The sequence below is a fragment of the Pogonomyrmex barbatus genome, unplaced genomic scaffold (genome assembly GCF_055798465.1).
Source record: "Pogonomyrmex barbatus isolate J1 unplaced genomic scaffold, ASM5579846v1 scaffold11, whole genome shotgun sequence".
NCBI classification, from domain to species: Eukaryota; Metazoa; Arthropoda; class Insecta; order Hymenoptera; family Formicidae; genus Pogonomyrmex; species Pogonomyrmex barbatus.
Window position 1 is genome coordinate 2864781 of NW_028297107.1, and position 21510 is coordinate 2886290.

Sequence of the window (21510 nt, forward strand, 5' to 3'; positions counted from 1 at the left end):
TTACAACGATCACCCCTGCGGCGTTTACTATGCTTCATCGACATGCGTCATTCGGCGACCACCGTCCTGACGACGACATTTTGCTGCCATGTCGTATCCTATCATTTTATTTACTTATTTCTTTGTTTCTTTCTCTCTCTCTCTCTCTCTCTCTCTCTCTCTCTACTTCTCTTTCTTTCTCCTCTCTTCCTCTTCTCTCCCTTTAACTCTTGAAAATAGTTCAACGTGAAACGTGGACCGCCCCATTTGCATGGATTTCAATCTCAAAGATCGTAGATCCGCGCGCGGTATCCTTCGAATAGACGTCGTCTCGTTACCCCTTTCTAGTCTGAATTAATCGCCTAGACCATGCAACCTGCAACGGATATTCTTGAATATAATTTTAATCTTTTATTCCGCTGTTTATTTTCATTATTCAAATGACGAATATCTTCCGGATAGGAAAATGGTTGCATCTTTCCAACGTTGACGGTTTAAATGTGGTGCGCGCCGGCATCCGATAGGTATCCCCCAGATAAAGAATTTTAACGTTTTAATGCAAACGCCCTCAATTTTGAGAATATTAATGTGGATGACTCGAGAAAGAAGGAACGGATAGGAGAGAGAGAGAGAGAGAGAATTTTACCTGCAGACACAATTATTCCTTCTCCACGCGAATATTCAGGAACGCGTGTACGAACAATGCTCGTACGGACGCTCTGTGATGCAATTTGTACCAGCGATTATGAAAGCCAGGTACATATATCGAAACGCGTACAAACTGCTTTCGGCGAAACAGTAAAGCGAGAACGGAGCTTTTTACTGCTTCGTTCATAGAAGGGAGTTTCCGCGAATGGCGCCGGCGAAGTTGGAAAACTCGCCATACATACCGGTAACGCTAAGAAACTTTTAATGAAAATCGAGCAAGAGTCTTTTCTATTCCGCGATCTTCCGTCCTAGGGAATGGATTCGAAAATGGTTTTTCGAAATTCTATCTATCTCGGATGCGCGCCGCGACACGGATGTGTATCGTCTATACAAAGTAGCGCATAGAACAGCTCCGCCTCTTTTTATTTTCCGCTTATTTCCAACACTTGCACAATCGTACTGGAAGAAAGGGAACGATTTATATTTCACCAAAAAGAATAACAGAAGAGAAAATGTAATTTAGATGTGCGTTAGAAAATCCAAGTATAGGTCAGACTGTCTAATCGTTTCCCTTATATCGCGATTAGGATCCCACGACTTCAAAATCGACATCATCATGTCAAAATTGATGAAAAGATTTAAATTTAAACCTTCTTTTCAGAGATTCGAAAGGGAGCTTCTCGAAATGATTTATTTGACGTTTCGTTGGAAACGTAAATCAAAGTAAATCAAATCCAGTTTCAAGACACAATTGGAAACCACGCGAAGATTCGGAGTCTTTCTATTGAAACTTCGTATTGTGCGCGAAAAGCGCGAGGTGCCTCTCCGTTACTTCCCCTCGTTCCCCTGTCTTCCACCCGCGGCTGCTTTGACACGCGCGCGCGCGCGCGCCGCTCGTAAGAGTCGATTAATAAAATCTCACGCCAGTTGAACGAGCACCGTAACGATGTCGGCGCCAGTGGGCGCGACGAAGGTGCATGATGATGGTACGCGAGAAGATGGTACGATCGTGACGGCGAGTCAGAGATTCGAACGCGCGAGAGATAAAGAGAAAAAGAGAGAGAGAGAGAGAGAGAGAGAGAGAGAGAGAGAGTGAGTGAAAGAGAAAGAGAGAGAAAGATCGAGCGAGGGAGACAGAGCGAGAGAAAGAAAAATTCACGCAAGAGAAGGCTGAGCGAGTGGGAAGGCGCGAGCGGCGGCGGGACAAGAGGGGCGACGGACGGATTCGCGGGACCGGTGGCGTGAGCGATCCACGCATGCGCGCTGGCGCCTTCGAAACTCGGCGCGCGTTCTCTCCGCCGACGGCGAGTCAGTGGTGCACGGTCGTTCGCGCGGTACAGACGTTACGAGAACACGCGATACGCGGGTGTACGAGAGTTGAGAGTAAAACCGAACGCACAGTCGCACATACACACGGACACTCACGCGCGCGTACACGGCACCACTTTGAGTCTGCTTTCCTCTCAGCTCCGCTCCGCTCCGCTTCGCCTCGCTCTTTACTCGATTTACTTTCTACCTTCGGTCTCTCGGCCGCGCGCTCTCCCGTTTGCGCGCGCGTTCCCGACTCCGAGTTTTCCGGAGGGAGAAGGAGACCTTCCTTTCTTCCTTCCTTCCTTCCTTCAGGCGAGAGAGACGAGAGAAGTTTCCGTTCACGGTGCGAGACGACAACGCAGAGGACTCGACCACGAGAGCGGACTGGAACATGAAAACACTTATGGAGAATCAGCTGTCCTGGCTCGCGCTGTTCATGACCGCTCTGTATTCCCGTGAGTATATTCGCATCTAGTGTTTTCCCCTCTCCCCGCTATCCGCTGTTAATCTAGTCGCGCGTCGTATGTGATCGCCGGCGACCGGCGTTTTCGTGTCGATTTGACGCTCCGTCATCATGCCCAAACCTTTATAATCGCGCTCCGCTCGTTTTACCACGACTTGTTTTCTTCGATCTTGCTAATCCCGAGGATTTAACTTCGCTTCCCATTGCGTGCGAAAAATACAAGACGAGCTAATTTACATGACGATCCTCGAGGGTCTTCTAATCAGAGTCGGTTGATTCTTACAATTTCAGATCGCTCCTATCAAAATATCATGAAACTATTCTCTTTTATGTAGTTTTTGATCGTCCACTTAAAATCTTCTAACAGCGAATTCCTCGAGATTATTTCATCGTGCATTTCTATTTTAATTAAAATTGGATGTAATTCGTTGTAAAATTGAATGTATTTCACCATTCATTTCTTCAAAGTCACAGAGTTCAATGATTTTGCATACGTCTGACTCGCGTGAGTGCAATTTAAAAAAGAGATGAGAGATTGCCGACCAAAAACAATAGGCGACACGCAAATCATGCGTGACCGTTATGCTAATTGCAAGCTCGTCAATGAAAAGTGATTATACGCGAGAAAAGAAAAAAAAACAGGAAGAGTCGCGCGATGATGTGATGACCGTTGCAAATCGACCGCATGCGTACAATTTCGCGTGCTCGAGCAGTATATATCGTCTCTGACGAAAACAAGGAGCGGCGTCGCGGCCTGACGCCAAATACGTCTCGTCTTCAATTCGACTCGTCAGACGTAATACGTCGCGGCAAGTCGGGCCCCGGGCGGAAAGACCAAGGCGGAAGATGCGAGAGGGACCGGAGGCGCGTTACGTTTGCTTTTTCGAACTTGGCACGCTCGTCACTTTCGGAACAGACGTAATAAGTGCCCGCCCGCCCGTTCGCCCGCACGCGAGCAACCCGGCCTGTTCCGTGAAACATAGGTCAAGGACAGCGCTTCAAGAGCGTAACGACGGCGGTGGAGGATCCTTGCGGATTAAAGCGAGACCCCCCCACGTCCCGGCGACGCCACGTCCCGACGTCACCGCGCTCGGAATCTAGGATTGAGGACATTAGGAAATGCGGAAGGCGCGGGCAAAATGCGCTGAATCTCGCGCGGACGATCTCGTCCCATTTGACGTTTCGATCGACGTCAATCCACCGAAAATAATCCGTCGCGATGCCAAGCGTCTCGGTGAAATTAGAATTCGAAGCGAAGAATTTTCGGTAATTTGAGGAAGGCGGGGAGCGGGAGGAGTAAGGAGGCGCGTCTCTCGACACCGCGAATAATCTCGAATGAAAACTCAGGCATCTATAATTATGTTCTTTTTTTGAATAGACTTCGATCTGACTCTCGAAGGGGATTTTTTTCTCTGTTAACGAAGTTTTAAATTATACTTGAAATTAATTTCGCACGGAAATTAACTTTAGCTTAATTCAAACGAACCTCCCCGTCTTCCGCTGATTCTGGTTCCGGAGCAGGGGACAAACGAACGATCCGGTAAAACTACGGTTAAAGTTAACGGCGAGGCCGAGGTCATAAAAAGGCGGGAAAATTTTCTTGGCGGGGCACGACCCGGGGCTCATTTGCGGGGGCACCGTGCGAACATAGTAATTGGCCCCGCTGTAAAATCGGGACGTTTAATTAGAGCGGAGATTGATACTAGCGTGCAAGCAAAAATTCTCGAAGTATCGACCGGGTTTTATCTAATTAGGTCGCGGACAAGTTCGGGCGCTTCCTCTCCCCACCATATCTTTGACGGTGACGCGATGCTCCGAGATTATCGAAGGATATATCTGTTTTAGAGCAAAGGAAGCTTCCCGACAATTAGCCTTCCGATTCATATCCCGTATCTCGCGCTTATCCGAGCCGTTTATTTCGATAGCGTGGCAAAATCGATTTTCGCTAATCCATTAATCCGTCAGCGTTGGTGCGAGTGCGCGAAAATTTAGCAATGGAAAAGAATCGCGATGAAATCATTTTCTATTAAGCTGATCCCGACAGGTCTGACGAGACTTTTAATTAGATCAAAGGAATGTTAAATTTATCCGCTGATGTTTTCGACGGATGAGAAAAACATAACGCATCTCCTGAGAATTGTTTCCGTTTCCAAGCCGGTCGTATAAAGATAATTCGAATATAATTCGATAAAAATCTAAAATCGTCTGGCCGTTTGTGGGAAAATTGGCGCGTCCGCGACACGTGTTGGAAGGATTAAAATAAAGAGCGGATTCCGGTGCAGCTACGAGGCTCAAATTTATCATATTGATTAAGAAGCCAGCCGACACCTTGAAATAAACGGCTGACACGTGCCGGGGATGCATCGGGCAGGATATCGAACATATCCGAGATATCGAGGCGCCTCGAATTACGGATTTAAAGTCGCCGTCCAGTGGCGAAGGTACGCGACGGACGGGGTAACGCGAGTTTAAAATACACGATGCGCGATTAATCCCACGTTTCTCTCGACGTTTCTGCAAATCCATATTTACAACGCGTCTGACGTTTTGGGGGAGGAGCCCGAGAATCGCCGGCCTTGAATTCATTCAGGATATATCTCGTTCTCATTCGCGATGCATTTCGCGGGAACGCGTAAACAGAACGATCCGCGCCGAGGTGCGTCACCGCTTCCTGACTCCACGTCGCTCGCACGACGCGAATTACACGTGGATTCGTAAATATTAATCACGCATCGATGCTCTCAGCCGCGCGATGCGAACGGTTCATTTCGATTCATAGATAACGATGTTAACGTGACGCGGCGCGGCGCGGACGCCGCGCGCGATGTGACGTTTTCTTCTGAATAAATTCACAGACGCATTTCCCGAGCGATGTAACATTGGATTACATCATCACCCGAGTGAGTCGCGCCGCTAATGCGTCCATATAGGCCGCGTATGCGAGATAATTGACTTGTTTACTAATCTTTGCCATATTGATCTTTCCGTCTCGCCGTATTCATGTCAATTACCTATTTTTCGCGATTGTAACTAATTATGATCGAAAACTGACGATCCGATTTTTTTTCTTTTTTTTTTTGTTCCCGAAATTCGATGAGGTCGGGCCAGTTGATCGATAATAACCAGATAACTCGGCTATCTCTAAACTGAAGCTAAAAGGGATTATGAGTAACATTGATAACGATAATTGTGGGATAACATAATTGTGTGTGCTTAAAACGAAAAATTGGAATACATTTACGTGTATCTACAACTTTATTAACAAGAAAATAGAAGGAATTATTTCATAACGTGCTAATGGAACCTGTGTTATATAATCACAAGACTTTTAAAGTTCTGCGCACAATAGAAAAACAGGAAATTAGGAATTAGAAACAGAAGTAAATATTAAATTTTGGAAATAATAATTAGGAATATAGATTAAACGTAATAGACATAAATAAATATAGAGATATAGCTATAATTTATATTTGTTTGTGTGCATTACATTTAATATTTACTTAATATAATTTTTTTTTTTTCAAAAATTTGATATTCCCGTTTCTCCATCGTGCGCCTAAGACTGTCTAGCCGGAGAACATTAAAAAAAAAAAAAAAACTATCCCTGACGCGATAAGCCGAACATCACCCGCTTTTCCTTCTTCCTTTCCATGAGGCGGGAGGAGGAAAAGCGGGTGATCGTCTAGCGATCACTCTAGATCGGGCTCTCTCGAGACGCGGAGACGGGTCTTTCTCGCTACCGAAATAGCTACGGCGGCGCTCGGCGACCACGTGGGTAAACTCGCTCCGTTATATCGTACGAGATGACGTTACGGCCGGCGATTGGCCGAGCGGATGGGCGTGAGTCTCGCCTCACCTTTACACGACTCGCATGCCGATCCCGGCGTCACGCCACAGTCGCGCCACGCGAAAAGCATCCTCGGCCCGAGCCGTTTTTCCTTGGCGAGATGTTGGAGCGCGCGCGAGAGAGCGGAGAAACCTCCGCTCGTCGGAGACGACAGGTGCGAGGAAGAGAGACAGAGGGAGAACCGCAGCCGGTTTGCTCTCGCGCGCTCACGCACGACGCATTCCACACGGAGTTTAGGTTATTCCACGTAACTACACGCGCGAGAACGAGGGACTTGTTGCGTAGCGGAGAATAACAGGGGGAGGGGAGAGGGAAGGAGGGAAGGGGAGCGAGACGGAGCGGGGAGAGGAGAGAGAAGCGAGATTTCGCTCTCCGCACGAATCATGTGACTGACTTTGATCCGTATCTAGCACCGCTGATATTTTCGGTACGCTGGTTCTCTTCGAAAGAGAGAGAGAGAGAGAAAGAGAGAACTACGCTTAATGCCCCGTTCCGTTTTATCTCGCGTCTGTTCCGCATCTCGTTTCCCTTACGTACATATAGGTGTATAACGTGGTAACGCAGCAGTTTATTTTCCCCTTACACGTCGCGCCGCTGTTATTTATTCTGGAAATAAGGTACACGCGGTGTAACCGTGATGCTACAACAAAATAACGTAAACGGACCGATAACGCATGAAAAGAATAAAGGGGGAACCGAGTAATAAACGTGTACAGTGAAGCAAATTAATTAAAGTCAGCGAAATCTTGCCCTCCGCATATACCAATGTCATATTAAACGCGGTGAGAGTGCAAGAGGCTGCGAGCTATGAAATAACAAACAGCCGTTTCTCTCTCTTGCGAGAATCTATCTTTCATTTATGGAAAATAAAATTGAAATGAAACAATGAAATTGTACTCCAACGTGCGAGTGTATTATTGTAATAGATAATTCCGCTTTTCTTTACCGAAAATGGAAATATTATTCTATATACTTAAAGTTAGAAGTTATAAGCCGTTCGATCACGACTTGATTGTATTAATCTGTTGACTTCTGTTTTTTTTTTTTTTTATTTTTTTATTATTCGTTTAGAATATATTTCTAACACGCGCAACATTGCAAAGGATTTCGTAGATATAAATTTGAATATTTTTTCACACACGTATACGATTATATGAATTATAGATCGAGAAGAGCCGGAGATTTGAAATCTTCAAGGAAATCAAATAGCGAAACTCGTTCAGAAATATCGATGTCCGCTTCGGATTCGTTAACATTGCAAATGTTGCAAGAATTTTTCTTTTCGTGAGTATTCAAATATCGGTATCGATATTTGCAGCGTATATACGAAGCGGTTTTCGTAAAAACCGTCGTGTGGCGGCATTCAGAGTGAGAAATGTATCAATGTGCTAAATAGCGCCAATGTTCCATAACATGAACGTAATATTGCTAATGATGGTTAATTAATCTAAACTGGAGTGATGAGTCAACCCGGAAACGCGACTAAACAGGGTACAAAGTAGTTTAGGAAACCGCCTACCGCCGCGGAAATAGAAACCCGTGAGTCGAAACCGCAAGAGTTCTAAATTTAAATCTAGATTAACGACTCGCCGGGTTTTCCATAGATTCTTCTTGAAAAAAGATTCGACTAATGGGAATTAGCATCGAACCGGGATGTATATTTTAATATTTAAATACAAGGGAAGTACCAGCGTTATTGCGAAAAATGTTTTTATTTTATTACGTCACGCTGAAATGTACGAACGACTGCATCGCAACGGTTTAATATTACGTGTCGATTAGATTAACACGACTCGCAGACACCGCATAATGTGAACCAGGATTCGTTTTATCGTAATATCGTGCTCCAAGCGCGACATTATCCAGATATTTTTGATCCGTTAATACGAATACTCGATACGAAATACACAATCGAAAGTATTATCCATTACGCTCGACGAGGCGGAGGCCGCTCGATAATCATCAACGATTTTTTTTGTTTTCTTTTTTTTTTGATATTCAAACGCAGCGTGCGGAAAAATATATTCAAAGGAAATATTTTACATAATTTTTGCCGCGACGTACGCCGACGGGCCTTTGTATGGAGGCCTTAGTATTAGAAATAACTTGGCGTCTCATCTCTCTCACGCGTCGGATTAAAAACGAAACTATTTTTGCGCGCAATCATCTTATTGTGCGTTATTCATTACGCGTGTCGGCGGCCATTCCGCCGTCCGTAGGTCAGTCACGCGACGAGGATAGCACGCGAGAGAAGAGCCATCGCGCGCAGGGTCATCGTCATCGTCATCGTCTATTCATCTGCCCAGCCATCTCGTTCCTGCGCGGGCGCAAAAAAGGAGAGCGAGTAGCAACAGAGTCCCGGAAACACGCGTTGTTGTTTTTTTTTTTCTTCTTTTTTTTTTGCCGTCGCGTAATTATGCGTATAACACTTGCTCAGAGATAAGATAACGCCCTCGCATTGACGCAAATGAACCGTCGGTCATTTATTCAGCAATTTTGCATCCGCCTTGTTCCGCCGGCCACGGAGAAGTCGGCGCGACCTCCTTATCGTCCTTATCACCGTCTCGTCGCTTAGTCTATTCCGATCGTGCCTGTCTGCCAGATAACCCGAAGAGATTTCATTAACTTGATACTCGGCCCTGCGATATCTCGCTATTCTTAACGTCAATCATCCCGAAATTTCATCCCACGGCGATTGCCGTTTCTCGCGAAATGACTGACACAATAGCATTCGCCTGGCCACTGCTATGGTTATGTGTACAATGGACACAGGGCTACTTGTAACCAATACATGCTGACCGAATAGTCTCCATTGTCGTGAGAATTCTGAAGCAGTTCGCCCGTCAGCTTTGTCAGAATTAGGAAATTCGGACTGCATCTCGAAGATGGTGCGCGCGTTATTTTGTCAAGTAGAAATGCACGACGATTATTTTCGTCCATATTCGCGGAATAATTAAATTTAATCGAGTTTATTGTTAGATATATATCTATAACTAGATTTGTAATCAGAAATTGATTTTCGATATTATTTTGCTTTCTGTTGTAAGAAAGAATGTTCGAAAAGAGACGATATCAGGCTATAATGATATTACAATGATTTCAGTATTAACCAATAAAAGATATGATTCCAGGGACACCTAATCTTTTAATGGCTTTGATGTTAACTAATATCACCATTTTTCATCTTTGCATACCGATAATATGCAAAGATGAAAAACGGCGATAATGGCTATTGGTTAAACATCAAAGTCATTAAAAGATTAAGTAAAATCTTATCTTGTTTAGGAAAAGTTACACAACTATTATATCTTTTAATCTCAAAGTGGCGTGACTTACCGACGAGCCAATAGTGACATTGGTTTCATGGTTTTGGTTTGCAAATCTCTATGCAAATATATTTATAGGTACACAGGTACCGAGCCAGGTCTTGCAATACAGTATATTTCTTTTTCCATACCTTTATTTTAAAAGCCTGAGCCGATAAGCACACGGGTACCTTATTCCCCAACATTTTACTTTAGAAATAAAGAAAGAAAGATTTGTTAAGACAGTTTTTCAGAAGCTTTTGCTTTTCCGCTTTAAGGGTTAATAATAAATTTCCAAGAGTCTTATGAGAATTTTTACGACAACTCTTTCGTCGAGCTTTTTTATTTTCCACAGCTTCTCTTTAAAGGAGCGAATTTGAAAATGGTAATTAATCTCACGAGAATTTCGTAACTGGTGCAATTTTTTTTGGCTCGGGCGAACATTTTTCCGAGAGAAAGAGAGAGATTTAGATAAGGCACGTCGTACGAGTCTGAAGCGCGTGACGCCACGTCTCGTCGCCGGCGATTTGACACTCGCGTGCATGCGTGAGCGAGCGAGCGAGCGACACACGCGTTGTACGCGCCGTTTAGCCGTGGCAAGGCCAACCTACGAGTTGGCTCGTGATTGGTCGCACCGGCATCGTACGATGGTCCCATCTCGCCTCGTTATAAATACGAGCCCTAACCAACCTCTTCCTGCTGCAGCTACTTGCGTGCGTGCGTGCGTGCGTGCGTACGTGCGTACGTGCGTACGTGCTTGCTCGCGTGCGGGCATTAAGACGAGCCACAAGTACACACACGCACGCATATTGGTCGCTCATTGACTAAAAGATCCGATAGGTCGATCTCACAATTGGCACAGCGAATTCCTACCGGATGGCTCGCGAAGCTCTTGAGAAAAGGGGCGTGCGACGCGCTGAAAAGAGTATAAAGTCGTAAATACGTGACGCTTTTACTCAACGATCCGGTCGACGTTAAATCGGTTATTTATTGCTTGAAATTAAATCAGGGTATCTACGTAAGAACTTCTGCGAAGCGTCTGTGACGTGGCGTGAAACAGTAATAACGCGGACCCGCGTAATATCATAACTTCGACTTCCACGCGACTAATTACGCGACACCGAATCGGATTAAAGGGAAATATAAAGTTGCGTGGAACGTGTGTTAAAAATGTGTTAATTGCAAATTATTAATTACGACGTGTAAATAATTACGCGTGAAACACGAGTCGATTACTAATCGAAATTGTTAAAATTGCAATTGCAACCGTATTTCCTATAATTCTGAATAATAATTTGACTCCTCCCATTGAAGAATCACTGGTGCAAGATAAAATTACATACGGCACTCTCCTGTTCTGCCATAAGCACTCTTCTCACGAGCGATATCTTAGCCGAGGGAAGAAAGCGAGTAGAAAAGCTAGAGAGCGAAACACGATCGGGGATGGGAAAATGAGTTACGATATACAGAGGGATAGCCATCTTAGAAAAGAAGATAATATAATATTTATATTTTTGTTCGTTTATATCCGTTGACAAGGAAAATACTAATAAGTTAACATAACACAGAAAAGACGGATCTTTTGCCGAGGTATCTCAAAATTTAGCCAGTCACAGATCTGAAAATAATTTTATTGGACTATCAAAATTATTATATAGGACGTTCAAGTATGACTTTAATATTGTAAAATCTTTCTCTGTATTCTAGCAACCGAATTCGAATTCGTTCTACATACATAATTATTTTGACGCCCCAACAAAATTACTCGCAAGCATCCTCTTTTATAAATTACATGAAAAATGATTATATTAAATGACTCATAATTTCGTACGTATCGTCGCGCATAAAAAAAATTATGATTACGATATCGATATAAATATTTCAATAAGATGACTCCTTTCAATAGTGGACTATCGCCGCGCTTCAATCGACGCGGCTGAAACCGTTCGGATAAATCGCGTTGGAATAGAGCTATTTGTTAATCATCGAAGGACAGATTTATCACGGACAGACGATGTCCGTTGTTGCACTCGGTTTGCAAAACGATTGCGCCACACATAGCTGTACACAGAATAGGCCACGGCCAGTTTCGCGGGTGGCACGTTGAATCGTACGGTCGTTACCGTGGTAGCCGGTCCGCGACGAGCTCTCCAATAATTTCGATAGTTTGTAATTAAATTTAATGACGTCGGTCGTCAGCGCGCCGCACGAGGGATTTAGTCGCGTAGTTTGTCGCACGCATCGCCAAATCGATGTGCAATGATACATGCACGCCACGCGATACATCCCGGCACATCCTCTTTTCTCTCCTAGGATTCAGCGCTTTGTTCCAGGGGAATGCAATTTCACCGCTCGGCAAGAGTTTACTCGGCAAAGTAACAGTTGCAGTTTGTGCGCGAAACAATAAATAAATATATAAATCTTCAGCTGGGACGAATCGTCCCGTTTTAGACTCGGGGAGAGAGAGAGAGATTGAAAAGAAAGCTCGCGTGTCTCCTTCAATTCCTTTCAATTCGCGAGTACGTTTAACGGTACGGATTCGTCCTACAGCCTCCCCTCGAAGATTTATATATTTATTTATTGTTTATCGTACAAATATTTTGCAAGTATCACGACGTCATACCCTTACAACCCGTTACTCGCGTCTGGCGAATAAATTTTTTAATCGAGCCAATTTTTTTTCTCCACGACAATCTGTTTTTCTCGGGACTTTATCTTGCGAACGGTAAATTTATACTGGAATATGCGATTCTTCTTTTCAAATAGGGACGCTACTTACCGTCGTATGTTTTAGCAATCTCGTACCGTAACGCATGTAGCATGCAGCGGCAACTACAAACATTAATTTGCACTGTTTATCCAAATTCATACAGCGTTTACAAATAGATCGCGAAGATTATTTGATATCTCCTATGTAAACGAGCAATCCATTTTGAGATAGATTGAAAGGAATGATGATTTGTAAAAGCGTCGATTCAGTAACTTGAAGGTAATGCGGAAAAGTTGGCCGGAAGTTTTACAAGATTCCCCTTATACAGAAGTCAAGCGCGATCCAAATTGCTAATTCACACATTTTCTCCTTTTCCTACCGATATCGTCTCGTTTTCTATTTCACCCCGTCAACGTCTTGAGGATTAAATAAGACCTCCTGCATAAAACATCTTGAATAATTTGTAAGAGATATCGACAAAACGGGAATTAGAACACTTTCGACGGGGATTAAAATAAAATTAAAATACAACCATTCATTTATTTCACTTTTTCATCATGACGATGAAACGCAACGTTATTTCTCATTAGCACCGCGTATATAGATTTCTATACCAGAACAAATATACATAGAATGGAAGAAGGGGGTGGGAAGAAGGGAAAGAAAGGGTTGCAGGGTACACGGAGAGACGAAGAGCAATGGTCCTACTGCTAGTTCTCTTTTATTACCTGGAAAGTGGCACTTCCGGATAATCGGTTTCCAACGGAAGTTATAAGTTCGTTTGGTGGTATCGAGAGAAAAGTCGATCTTGACCCCGTTCCCATTTCACCCTTCCCTTACAATGGCTTGTTTATTACGGAGGGAAGTGTGAAAGCTCTCTCGAAAGTGCTTAATAATTTCGCGGAAAATGTCCCGAGATTTGCACCCTCTCTCATTTAAAAGACGGATACGATGTTTCTTTACCCTGACGATAGAGAGTGTTTGCACAGAATATCGCGGCATCTCCTACTTTAACTTAATGACGGATTCTTTGATCAATTTGGAGTCGACTTTTTCTTAATTAAAATCTGCGAGGCACCGATGGATATATTTTCGTTATAATATTCCGGGGCGCCAGAGGTGAAAGAACAAAAATCACAATCTGCTTATATATAGATTTATTTCCTTCGCGTTTTAATTCAGGATTTATTACTAAGTCAACGTGGTTGGTTGTTGAAAAATTGTAACGTCAACTTTTCCTCGAAAAATTTCCCCGTGTAAGATAAATCGACTTTAAATTCGCCGAAAGATCTTCCATATCAAAATTAGAGCGGGGCTGCTTCCTTAGGCACCGCCGTAAATATATGTGCATACATATAACATTTCGCTAACTCCGCGCACGGCGTAATTGGTAATGAATTTCCCAAAAGTTGGAATGAAAAGCACGACGAAAGCGCGGCTAAACTGGCAAACGATGCTCCCCCATTAAATCCAAATCAACTTCCTAATATGAACGAATGGTTTTTCGCCAACGGCACATGACGCCGTGATAATATCGCGCGCCATTCGTCATCATTAGCCCGGACGGTGAATGCATTTCCTGTGTTTTTTATCCCGCATCCCGAATTCGCGTGTGACCACTGATACTCACACGCGAGCAACGCGTCTTATGTGTGTGTTTCGCCGCCTCCTCCGCCTCCCCCCGCCACCCCCGCTTCCACCGGGGTGGCCGCGGCCGCGCTTGCCGTAATTTTATTTTCAAATTCAGACAAAAGATTTTAGCAACTTGGCTCGTAGCCATTGTAACGGATGATAGACAGGTAAAAGATGGAAGTTATATAAAAGAAGACGGCCGGTTGATAGAGATCCGGATAAGCGATTGAAAAATATGAAAATATGAACGGCTTTAACGAGAGGCAAACTTTGAGAAGATATACGTTATACGCTATATATATATATATATATATATATTTTTGGTATTTTAATTTTTTAAGCCGAAGCGAAATTCGTCATTTCGTTGAACTTTTAATTTCAAGTGTGACTCCATCTGACAATATAATGCCGAATCCCTTTCTTTTTTCCGACGCGACGCAATAAAGCCCTAAGAGTAACATCTCGCTGGACAGACGTGTATCTCTCGCGGAACGACAATTTCATCGAAATGAGAGAATATCGGGGATCCCGTCCGAGTATGAAGTTCTAGGTGCAATCTGCATTGTTTCCACGTCAATTAAACTTGTTTGATATTTCCGCTGCAATCACGCCGCAACGGCAACATCGATTCCGCCGTTGCTCGTCGCGCGCTTAATCGAATTCGAGAAACAGCGCTGCTCTTTGCGATTCCCTTACTAATAACGTTGTTATCGATGGGTCCGACGCATCGGGTCCCCGTTGCCTCTTACGTTTCGCGAAAATCGACCGCGTCTCTCTCTCTCTCTCTCTCTCTCTCTCTCTCTCTCTCTCCGTCTCTCCGTCTCTCCTTCTTCGTCGTTTCGCTAACCCGATTATCGCGTTTCTGTTTCAGTGCTCGCTAGCTGCCGAGGTGAAGAGTGCGGACACGAGGAGCTGGTGAGATGCGCCAGGCCCCTCGAGAGAATCAGCAACAGCGACCTGAGTTTCGTCACGAAAAAGGAGGATATCAACAAACTATGCCCGTGAGTTTTCCCCTCTCGTCTCCCCTTCCGCGCGGGCGATCTCTTTAAGCGGAAAACGTCCGTTGTTATTCGCCGTCTTTACATGTTCCATGAGAGAAAGACCGTCGGTGCGGCTTGCCCCGACGTTCCGTTTCGTGGAGAATTCCATGACGGAGTCTTCCGCCTCCTCTTTCTCGTTCTCTCCTTCTCCACTTTCTTCTCGCGCGCCACGGGAAATTTTTCGCCACGAGAAAAATGCCCGGTCGTTTCTCTCTCTCTCGTCGCACTTCGTATCAATTTTAAGAACGTGCGGGAACGCGCGCTGTCGCGCGAAACTCTCTCTCTCTGCGGGACTTAATCGCGCTAATTGTGACGTCGGGGGAAAAGAATAAGGGAATATAATAAGGAAGTGTTATCTACCGTATTTTCGGCGTTTTTACAAAATCTCTTCGCATTTTAATTTATATATATATATATATAAATGTGAATACACACACACACACACACACACACACACACACACACACACACACACACAGCAGACACAAGTTTAGAATTTATATTCGCGTTAATTCCGGCGCAGCGCTTCAGGCATACTGAATATTAATCTCCACACAGTAACTTATCCCAGATAGCGCAAGATGTCCCGAAGTCATTCGGGATGTCCAGGAGTGCCCCGAGGAGTGTCTCGGAATGTTCCAAGCGGATGCAGAACAATCTCAGGGCGTTTTGTACTATCTCGAATCGTCATTAAAAGGTCGATTGGCGTGCCAAGGACGACTCTTCGATTTTTCGCGAAAATTGGAAATTGATCCGAGAATAATATCCGACCGTTCGTTCCGGGTCTATTATACTCGTACGAATTCGCGATCGTATCGAGGTCCGGCTTATCACCACGGCGATGCTCGATCGCTCCGAATCTCTCTTGCGCCGCCGAGTCGGCGCGCGGTACGTATATGTAATTGAGTAGATGATTGCATGCAAGCTGCCGGATATTTCGCGCGATATTTCCAGCCCGCCCCGGTATTCGGACGAAGAATCTTATTACGACTGCAATTTAGCCGGCCGCGCCGTGCCCGGGAGGAAATTTCGGCCCGTTTCATGGAACTTTAAATTTCATTCAGGCCGGGCGCATGCCCGCGCGCGTGGCCCGACAGGCCGAAGCCAATAAGACAAATTATTAATCACGATACGCCCCCCACATCGTGCACGCCGCACTTTCTTCCCATGGCGAGGCCACTGGCCACGTTCATCAAAATCGCGCTATCGATGTCATTGTCGCACAGCATCGCGCCACGTAGTATCTCTCAACGTTTGTTCTTCGCGGCCGCGACAAGACGCGGCTGTGTAAATCAGACGCTTTACGTAATCAATTTTGAAGATAACACGAAACGCACGTGGTGGTGCGTCGTAGACGTGTATTGCCCCTATTAGGCGCTCGGTGTATCGGAACAGGTGGAAAATTTCTACACGTTGCGCAAATATCGATCCACTCTCGATGTTTCAATGCGGCTTCATATCCAAGATGCAGCGCGATATTGGCGCGCTATTTATAGTCGCGTTTCTGCCGAGCGACTCGACTAGGAGAGCGGTCTTGAGAAGTGACACGGTTCAATAGGTGAATCCTGAAAGTCAATTTGTTATGTCGTGACGTCATATTTATAATCGCGATCCAACTGAGGAGGCTTGTCTTGAGAGTTCTATATTTCTCACTTGTCCCATCCATTTCCCGGGAGAGGATCGTACGTGTGCGTAATCGTGACTAATCGCCATTGAATCACATGTCAATTCAGTTAAATCGAAAAAGATTGCACGTTAACTCGGATTTGAGAAGAAAATTAAATATTAAAACATTTAAAAGATAATAAAACAATTAGATGAATAAATTTATATATAAATAATAATCAAGAATAAAAAGATACTTTTTTTACTAATTAATCAAGATGTAGTCGCGCACCGCTCACGATAATTAATTTAATCCATTTGGAAGATACTTTGTTAATGTTACTTGATGAAATTATTTCTGTGAGTTTAATAGCAACATTAAAATTTTGGAATTATGTATATCTTTGGGATGTCTTGCGATTTCTTCAATTATATATATATATACACAATTGTTATTTATATATTATAAACTTGAATATTTTTGGATACAAAATAGCGAATGCTTAAATATAACGAGCTATTTCCTGTTTTTGTTGTAGGGATCTCGAAGCCGGTATGAAGTGCATCAAAAGGTACACGATGAATTGCATGAAGGCGACGCAACGGGAGCACTTCAACTCTCTCTACTCCGGTACCAACATCGCTATCATGGAGCTTTGCCAAGATGGCCCGTACCAGGACGGTAAGTGCTTGCCCAAATCATCGAACCGATTAGACTATTGCATCTTCAACATAATGTACAACGTAATTGCCAATAGTTGAGAATACAACATGTGTATACAAGAAATAATTTTAAATATTATAAAATCATTCGCGGGATTGAAACAAACATTATTGAAAATCAAACAATCTTTCTAAGCTAAATGGATTATCTGTTTTTATACAGCGAAGATATCGTGAGAATATATTTTAGGACTTATGAATAGAGAAAGAACTAATGCAAAATGAAAGAGAAATTTGAGGTGTGAATAATTACGAGCGCTCGTTATACGGACAAAAAAGGGTGGTTGGATAAATGATTTTTCTATTAGAGATGTGATATTAAATAACTTAGGGCTCGTTATTTTCGAGGATGGAAGGTTTGCCGAAGCTGTCACGTCGTTTAAAAATTCACACATGCCTCACTATCAACGCGGGAAATAACGACGTGCAAAGCCGATCGACAACAAAGCTAGGTAGGCAGCCCGTTTGCCGATTGGGCAAGCGGCGGACATCAGTGCAATTCCAAACTGTCGGTCTCCAGTCGGAGATAGCACTAGACTCAATAATGCATCCGGCACTCTCGAGATTACGGGAATATCGCGTAGATTGTCCGCGGGTCGATCGAGCCGGCATGACTCTTCATAATGTACCTCTCCTCCGCCAGAGAGAGGAGAGTACTGTAACATAATGAATTAGCGTTAGCAAGGAGAGCAATATCGATTCCTCGTGCCGGTACCAGCCACGCAATACACGGCTCGTGTATCGTAAACAAGAAAGATACGGCCTTCATATTCAAAACTATGATTCGAAAACACGACGAGACTATGTGCGTTAGTCAATGATATATGTACGCTCTTGTAATTATAGGCTGCGCCCGTAAATAACACGGGGGTCGTTTTTCTAGGAATAGAATAGAGAATAAGAGACGATTCGGTGAAATCTTAATCAGTTTTTAATCTTGAGAATATTTGAAGTAATTTAATTGTTTATTTTTTTCTAAAATAGAATAGTGACTCTGTTGATTTTAATTATCATATTGTTGTTAATTAAAGCGATTATATCCGTGCGAGTTAATGTGTGCATATATATATATATATATATATATATATATATATTTATCGTTTTTAGTAATATTAGATTATATATTTTCTGGCTTGTCAAGTCGCCTTGATTGATCTCGAAATTTCATTATCGATACCTATATTCCTATACAAATACACAATCGTTCAACGGAAATGCAATTTTCTGTTCGCAGAATTCTTGAAGCACGCGCCGTGCATGCAAAAATCCAAAGCCGAGTACGAGATGTGTTACAAATCATACCAAAAGACGACTCAAGAAATAATGACCAACCGTTCGTTGGGACATCAAAATCTCAAATCTCTGTGCTGGTAAGTTGAAAAGAAGATTTTTCTTTTTACGATGTGCATTTTTTGTGCGAAAAAATAAATGCGTGCGAAAAAATAAGTGCGAAAATAAACGCAATACCGATGATTGACCGTGTCAGTTGCTATTAATTTTAAAGATAATCGGAAATAGTTAGGTTGAGAGGCGAAAGAGTAACATAAATATAGTGTGGAACTATATTTTTTTTCGAGAGATCTGATTTTATTACATAAATAAAATGATTAATGTCGTATTATACAATTTACGTCGTATCAAAACCTATGTATACACGTACACTTGACCGGAATTTCTACATCTTTGCAAATAGGATGCAACTCACAGTCCATTTGCTTATCCGAGAAAGTTTGTTAGCTCGGCAACGCGGAGGTAAACCTTAGAACTCAAAGCGCGAGTCAATTTGACCTAGCCACTTTTCAAAATGTAGACGCTATCTCGACTTATCCGAACATTCCTATTAACTTTGCCGCGTGAGAATAAAATAATATCAGACCTGTATCAGATCTATGAAACAAAAAAAAAATTATGTAATAATTTAACGGATCAAACAGAGATTTACTTGCTTAAAAAAGAAACAAATTGATTTGCACTAATAATTTTATTATCAATTAAAAGCCATATCGAATCGTAGGTCGAATTGTATTTGATTAAAAGTTATTGGATTTTATAACTTTTATAATAATTTATATCCTTTTAAAAAGATTCGATCTGCACGTTTAGTATCTCGCGAAAACCGAATTAAAACGCGAAGAGGAAGAAGAAGAAGAAGAAGAAGAAGCATCGAGTACAATGTTAAGTCGTCAACGCGCTGCATCCTCGTATTTCGAGTACGACGATCCCCCGGGGGATTGATCAGCCCTTTTCTCTCGGATCGGCATTAAATCTAAGGGAAAAATCGAGTTAAGATATGACGACGTGAAAGATCGGTACGGGGCAAAGGCCCGGGGCACGGACAAATGGGTTTAAGCAATGCTCGAAATTCCAGCGTTTCGCATTAGCGCAAAGACGTAAAATCCTTCGACTGTGATAATTTAACACTTAAGAGCTCGCCGGCGAAACAACTGCATTAATAACGACGGGCGTCGCTCAAAGGACTCGCGCAAAAAGAGTGTAATCAGTCCTTTAGGTCGGAAGTTTCACGCTGATGCCTGTACAGACACACAGGGGGTGTAATGTCATTAGCGTATCTCTACCACGGTCTACTGCAGCTTTTGAACTTGCGCATCTCTCGCAAAGGGGGGACGTAAGTAGTACGATGCTGACCCGAAACTGGATAACAGGTCCGCAAAAACACATTCCTCGCGTCATTTTGTTTCCTCGTGATCCAATTAAACCACCGGTCACAGGTGCTCTCCTCCGGAGGGAGGGAAAGCTTGCTCTACGGGGGGGAAAAACCGGACGAATCGCGAAAAAGACGAACGGGAATTTATCTCGCGAAGTTAAACGAGTTTCGAATATCTCTGAAATACAATAAAATTGACACTGGCAAAATTGAAAAAAAAGAAAGAACAAGATGTGACATAGGAAAAAATTTAATTTTAAATCAGGATTATATATCATATTCTCGTATATGAGCAAGAATATTAATGATATTTAATATAATTTTTATATAGAAGATTTTTATTCTTGAGTTGAGCAGAAGTAATACTTGCACTCAATGCAAATTCAATCGAATCAAGATTAAAATTTTTACGAAAAGATTATAATATTGCCGATGAAAATATTTATCCTGATTTAAGATTAATATTTTTTGTGTATCTTCAATAATTTTGATAATAACGATAATGATATCTGCGTAAGGTTCAATTGTAATTCGCAATTGTTGTGCATTCGCTGACAGTTTTATCAGCTTTGTAACAATGAAGCATATATTTTGTTTTGAAAAAAAAAAAAATTTTAAACAAAGTTTGGAATATTCTCTGTGCAGCGCCTTCCAGGAATACTTGGAATGCTCTCATCATACGGTACGCCGTCAGTGTGGCGATGATACAGCCCGATTCACGAAAGAGTTCCTCGACAGAATGTCAAGCTCACTGCTAAAGGTGAGTACTATGCATATTTCATTTGACACGTATTCCATTGACATCGAAAATATATGTTGAAATATCGAATTAATTATTCCGTTTTGTTAACATCGCGCGACTGAATTTTGACCTTTGAATAAAAATATCGATCGTTTGATCTATTTCGAATAAATACGGATATTAATTTTTATATCTTTTAACGAATTTGAAATGTTTTTCTGGATATAATTTTCGTCGTCGTTATGTTTTTGATATTTGATAATTTAATGAAAATATTTTGACGGATCAAAGTAAGTTAACTCCTTGTTTTCATAAGAAAATATAAATTAATCTATGGATCTGTTTTCTTCGTTTTCCACAGCGAATCAACACTGTTTTAGTAATTGGAAGTAAATTAATCAATTGGTCTTTGATTATTCGTTAATTCTGAATCTAATTTTTCTAAATAATAAAATAATTATTGGAGCTAAAGAAGAGAAACGTGATCACCATTCTAACAAATGATCAGCTTAGCAAGTAGTAAGCTCGATAACGAAGCCGACCGAGTATTAAAGGAAGGGCGAATCGTTTGTCTTGTTTGTTACAGGCGCACTGTGCGCCCTACACGGAATGCACCGCCGCATACAGCGGTACCTCTATTCCAAATCTTTCCGCCGTTATGCCAATGACGCTTATTCTCCTTATGAGGTACTTTACGTAATTGGCCTCGGCCAAGATTATTTTTTTATCTTCGGAAGATAGAAAACGGGGAAGCGAGAGAGAGGAAGGGATTCACAGAGAAAGGGAATCGCAGAAGAAGAATATGGAGGGACGACGAGGAGGAGGAGGAGGAGGAGGAGG

At 42.8% G+C, this 21510-nt stretch overlaps 1 protein-coding gene across 1 annotated transcript; it reads left to right on the forward strand.

Moving 5' to 3' along the window:
• Positions 1-1825: 1825 nt before the first annotated feature.
• LOC105423347 (uncharacterized) lies at positions 1826-21490 on the forward strand. Its single transcript, XM_089071303.1, has 6 exons — positions 1826-2393; positions 14767-14896; positions 17080-17222; positions 18498-18633; positions 20574-20688; positions 21257-21490. Exons 1-6 carry the CDS (start codon positions 2330-2332, stop codon positions 21368-21370), a joined length of 702 nt encoding a protein of 233 aa, XP_088927429.1. The 5' UTR covers positions 1826-2329; the 3' UTR covers positions 21371-21490.
• The last annotated feature ends 20 nt before the right edge of the window (positions 21491-21510 follow it).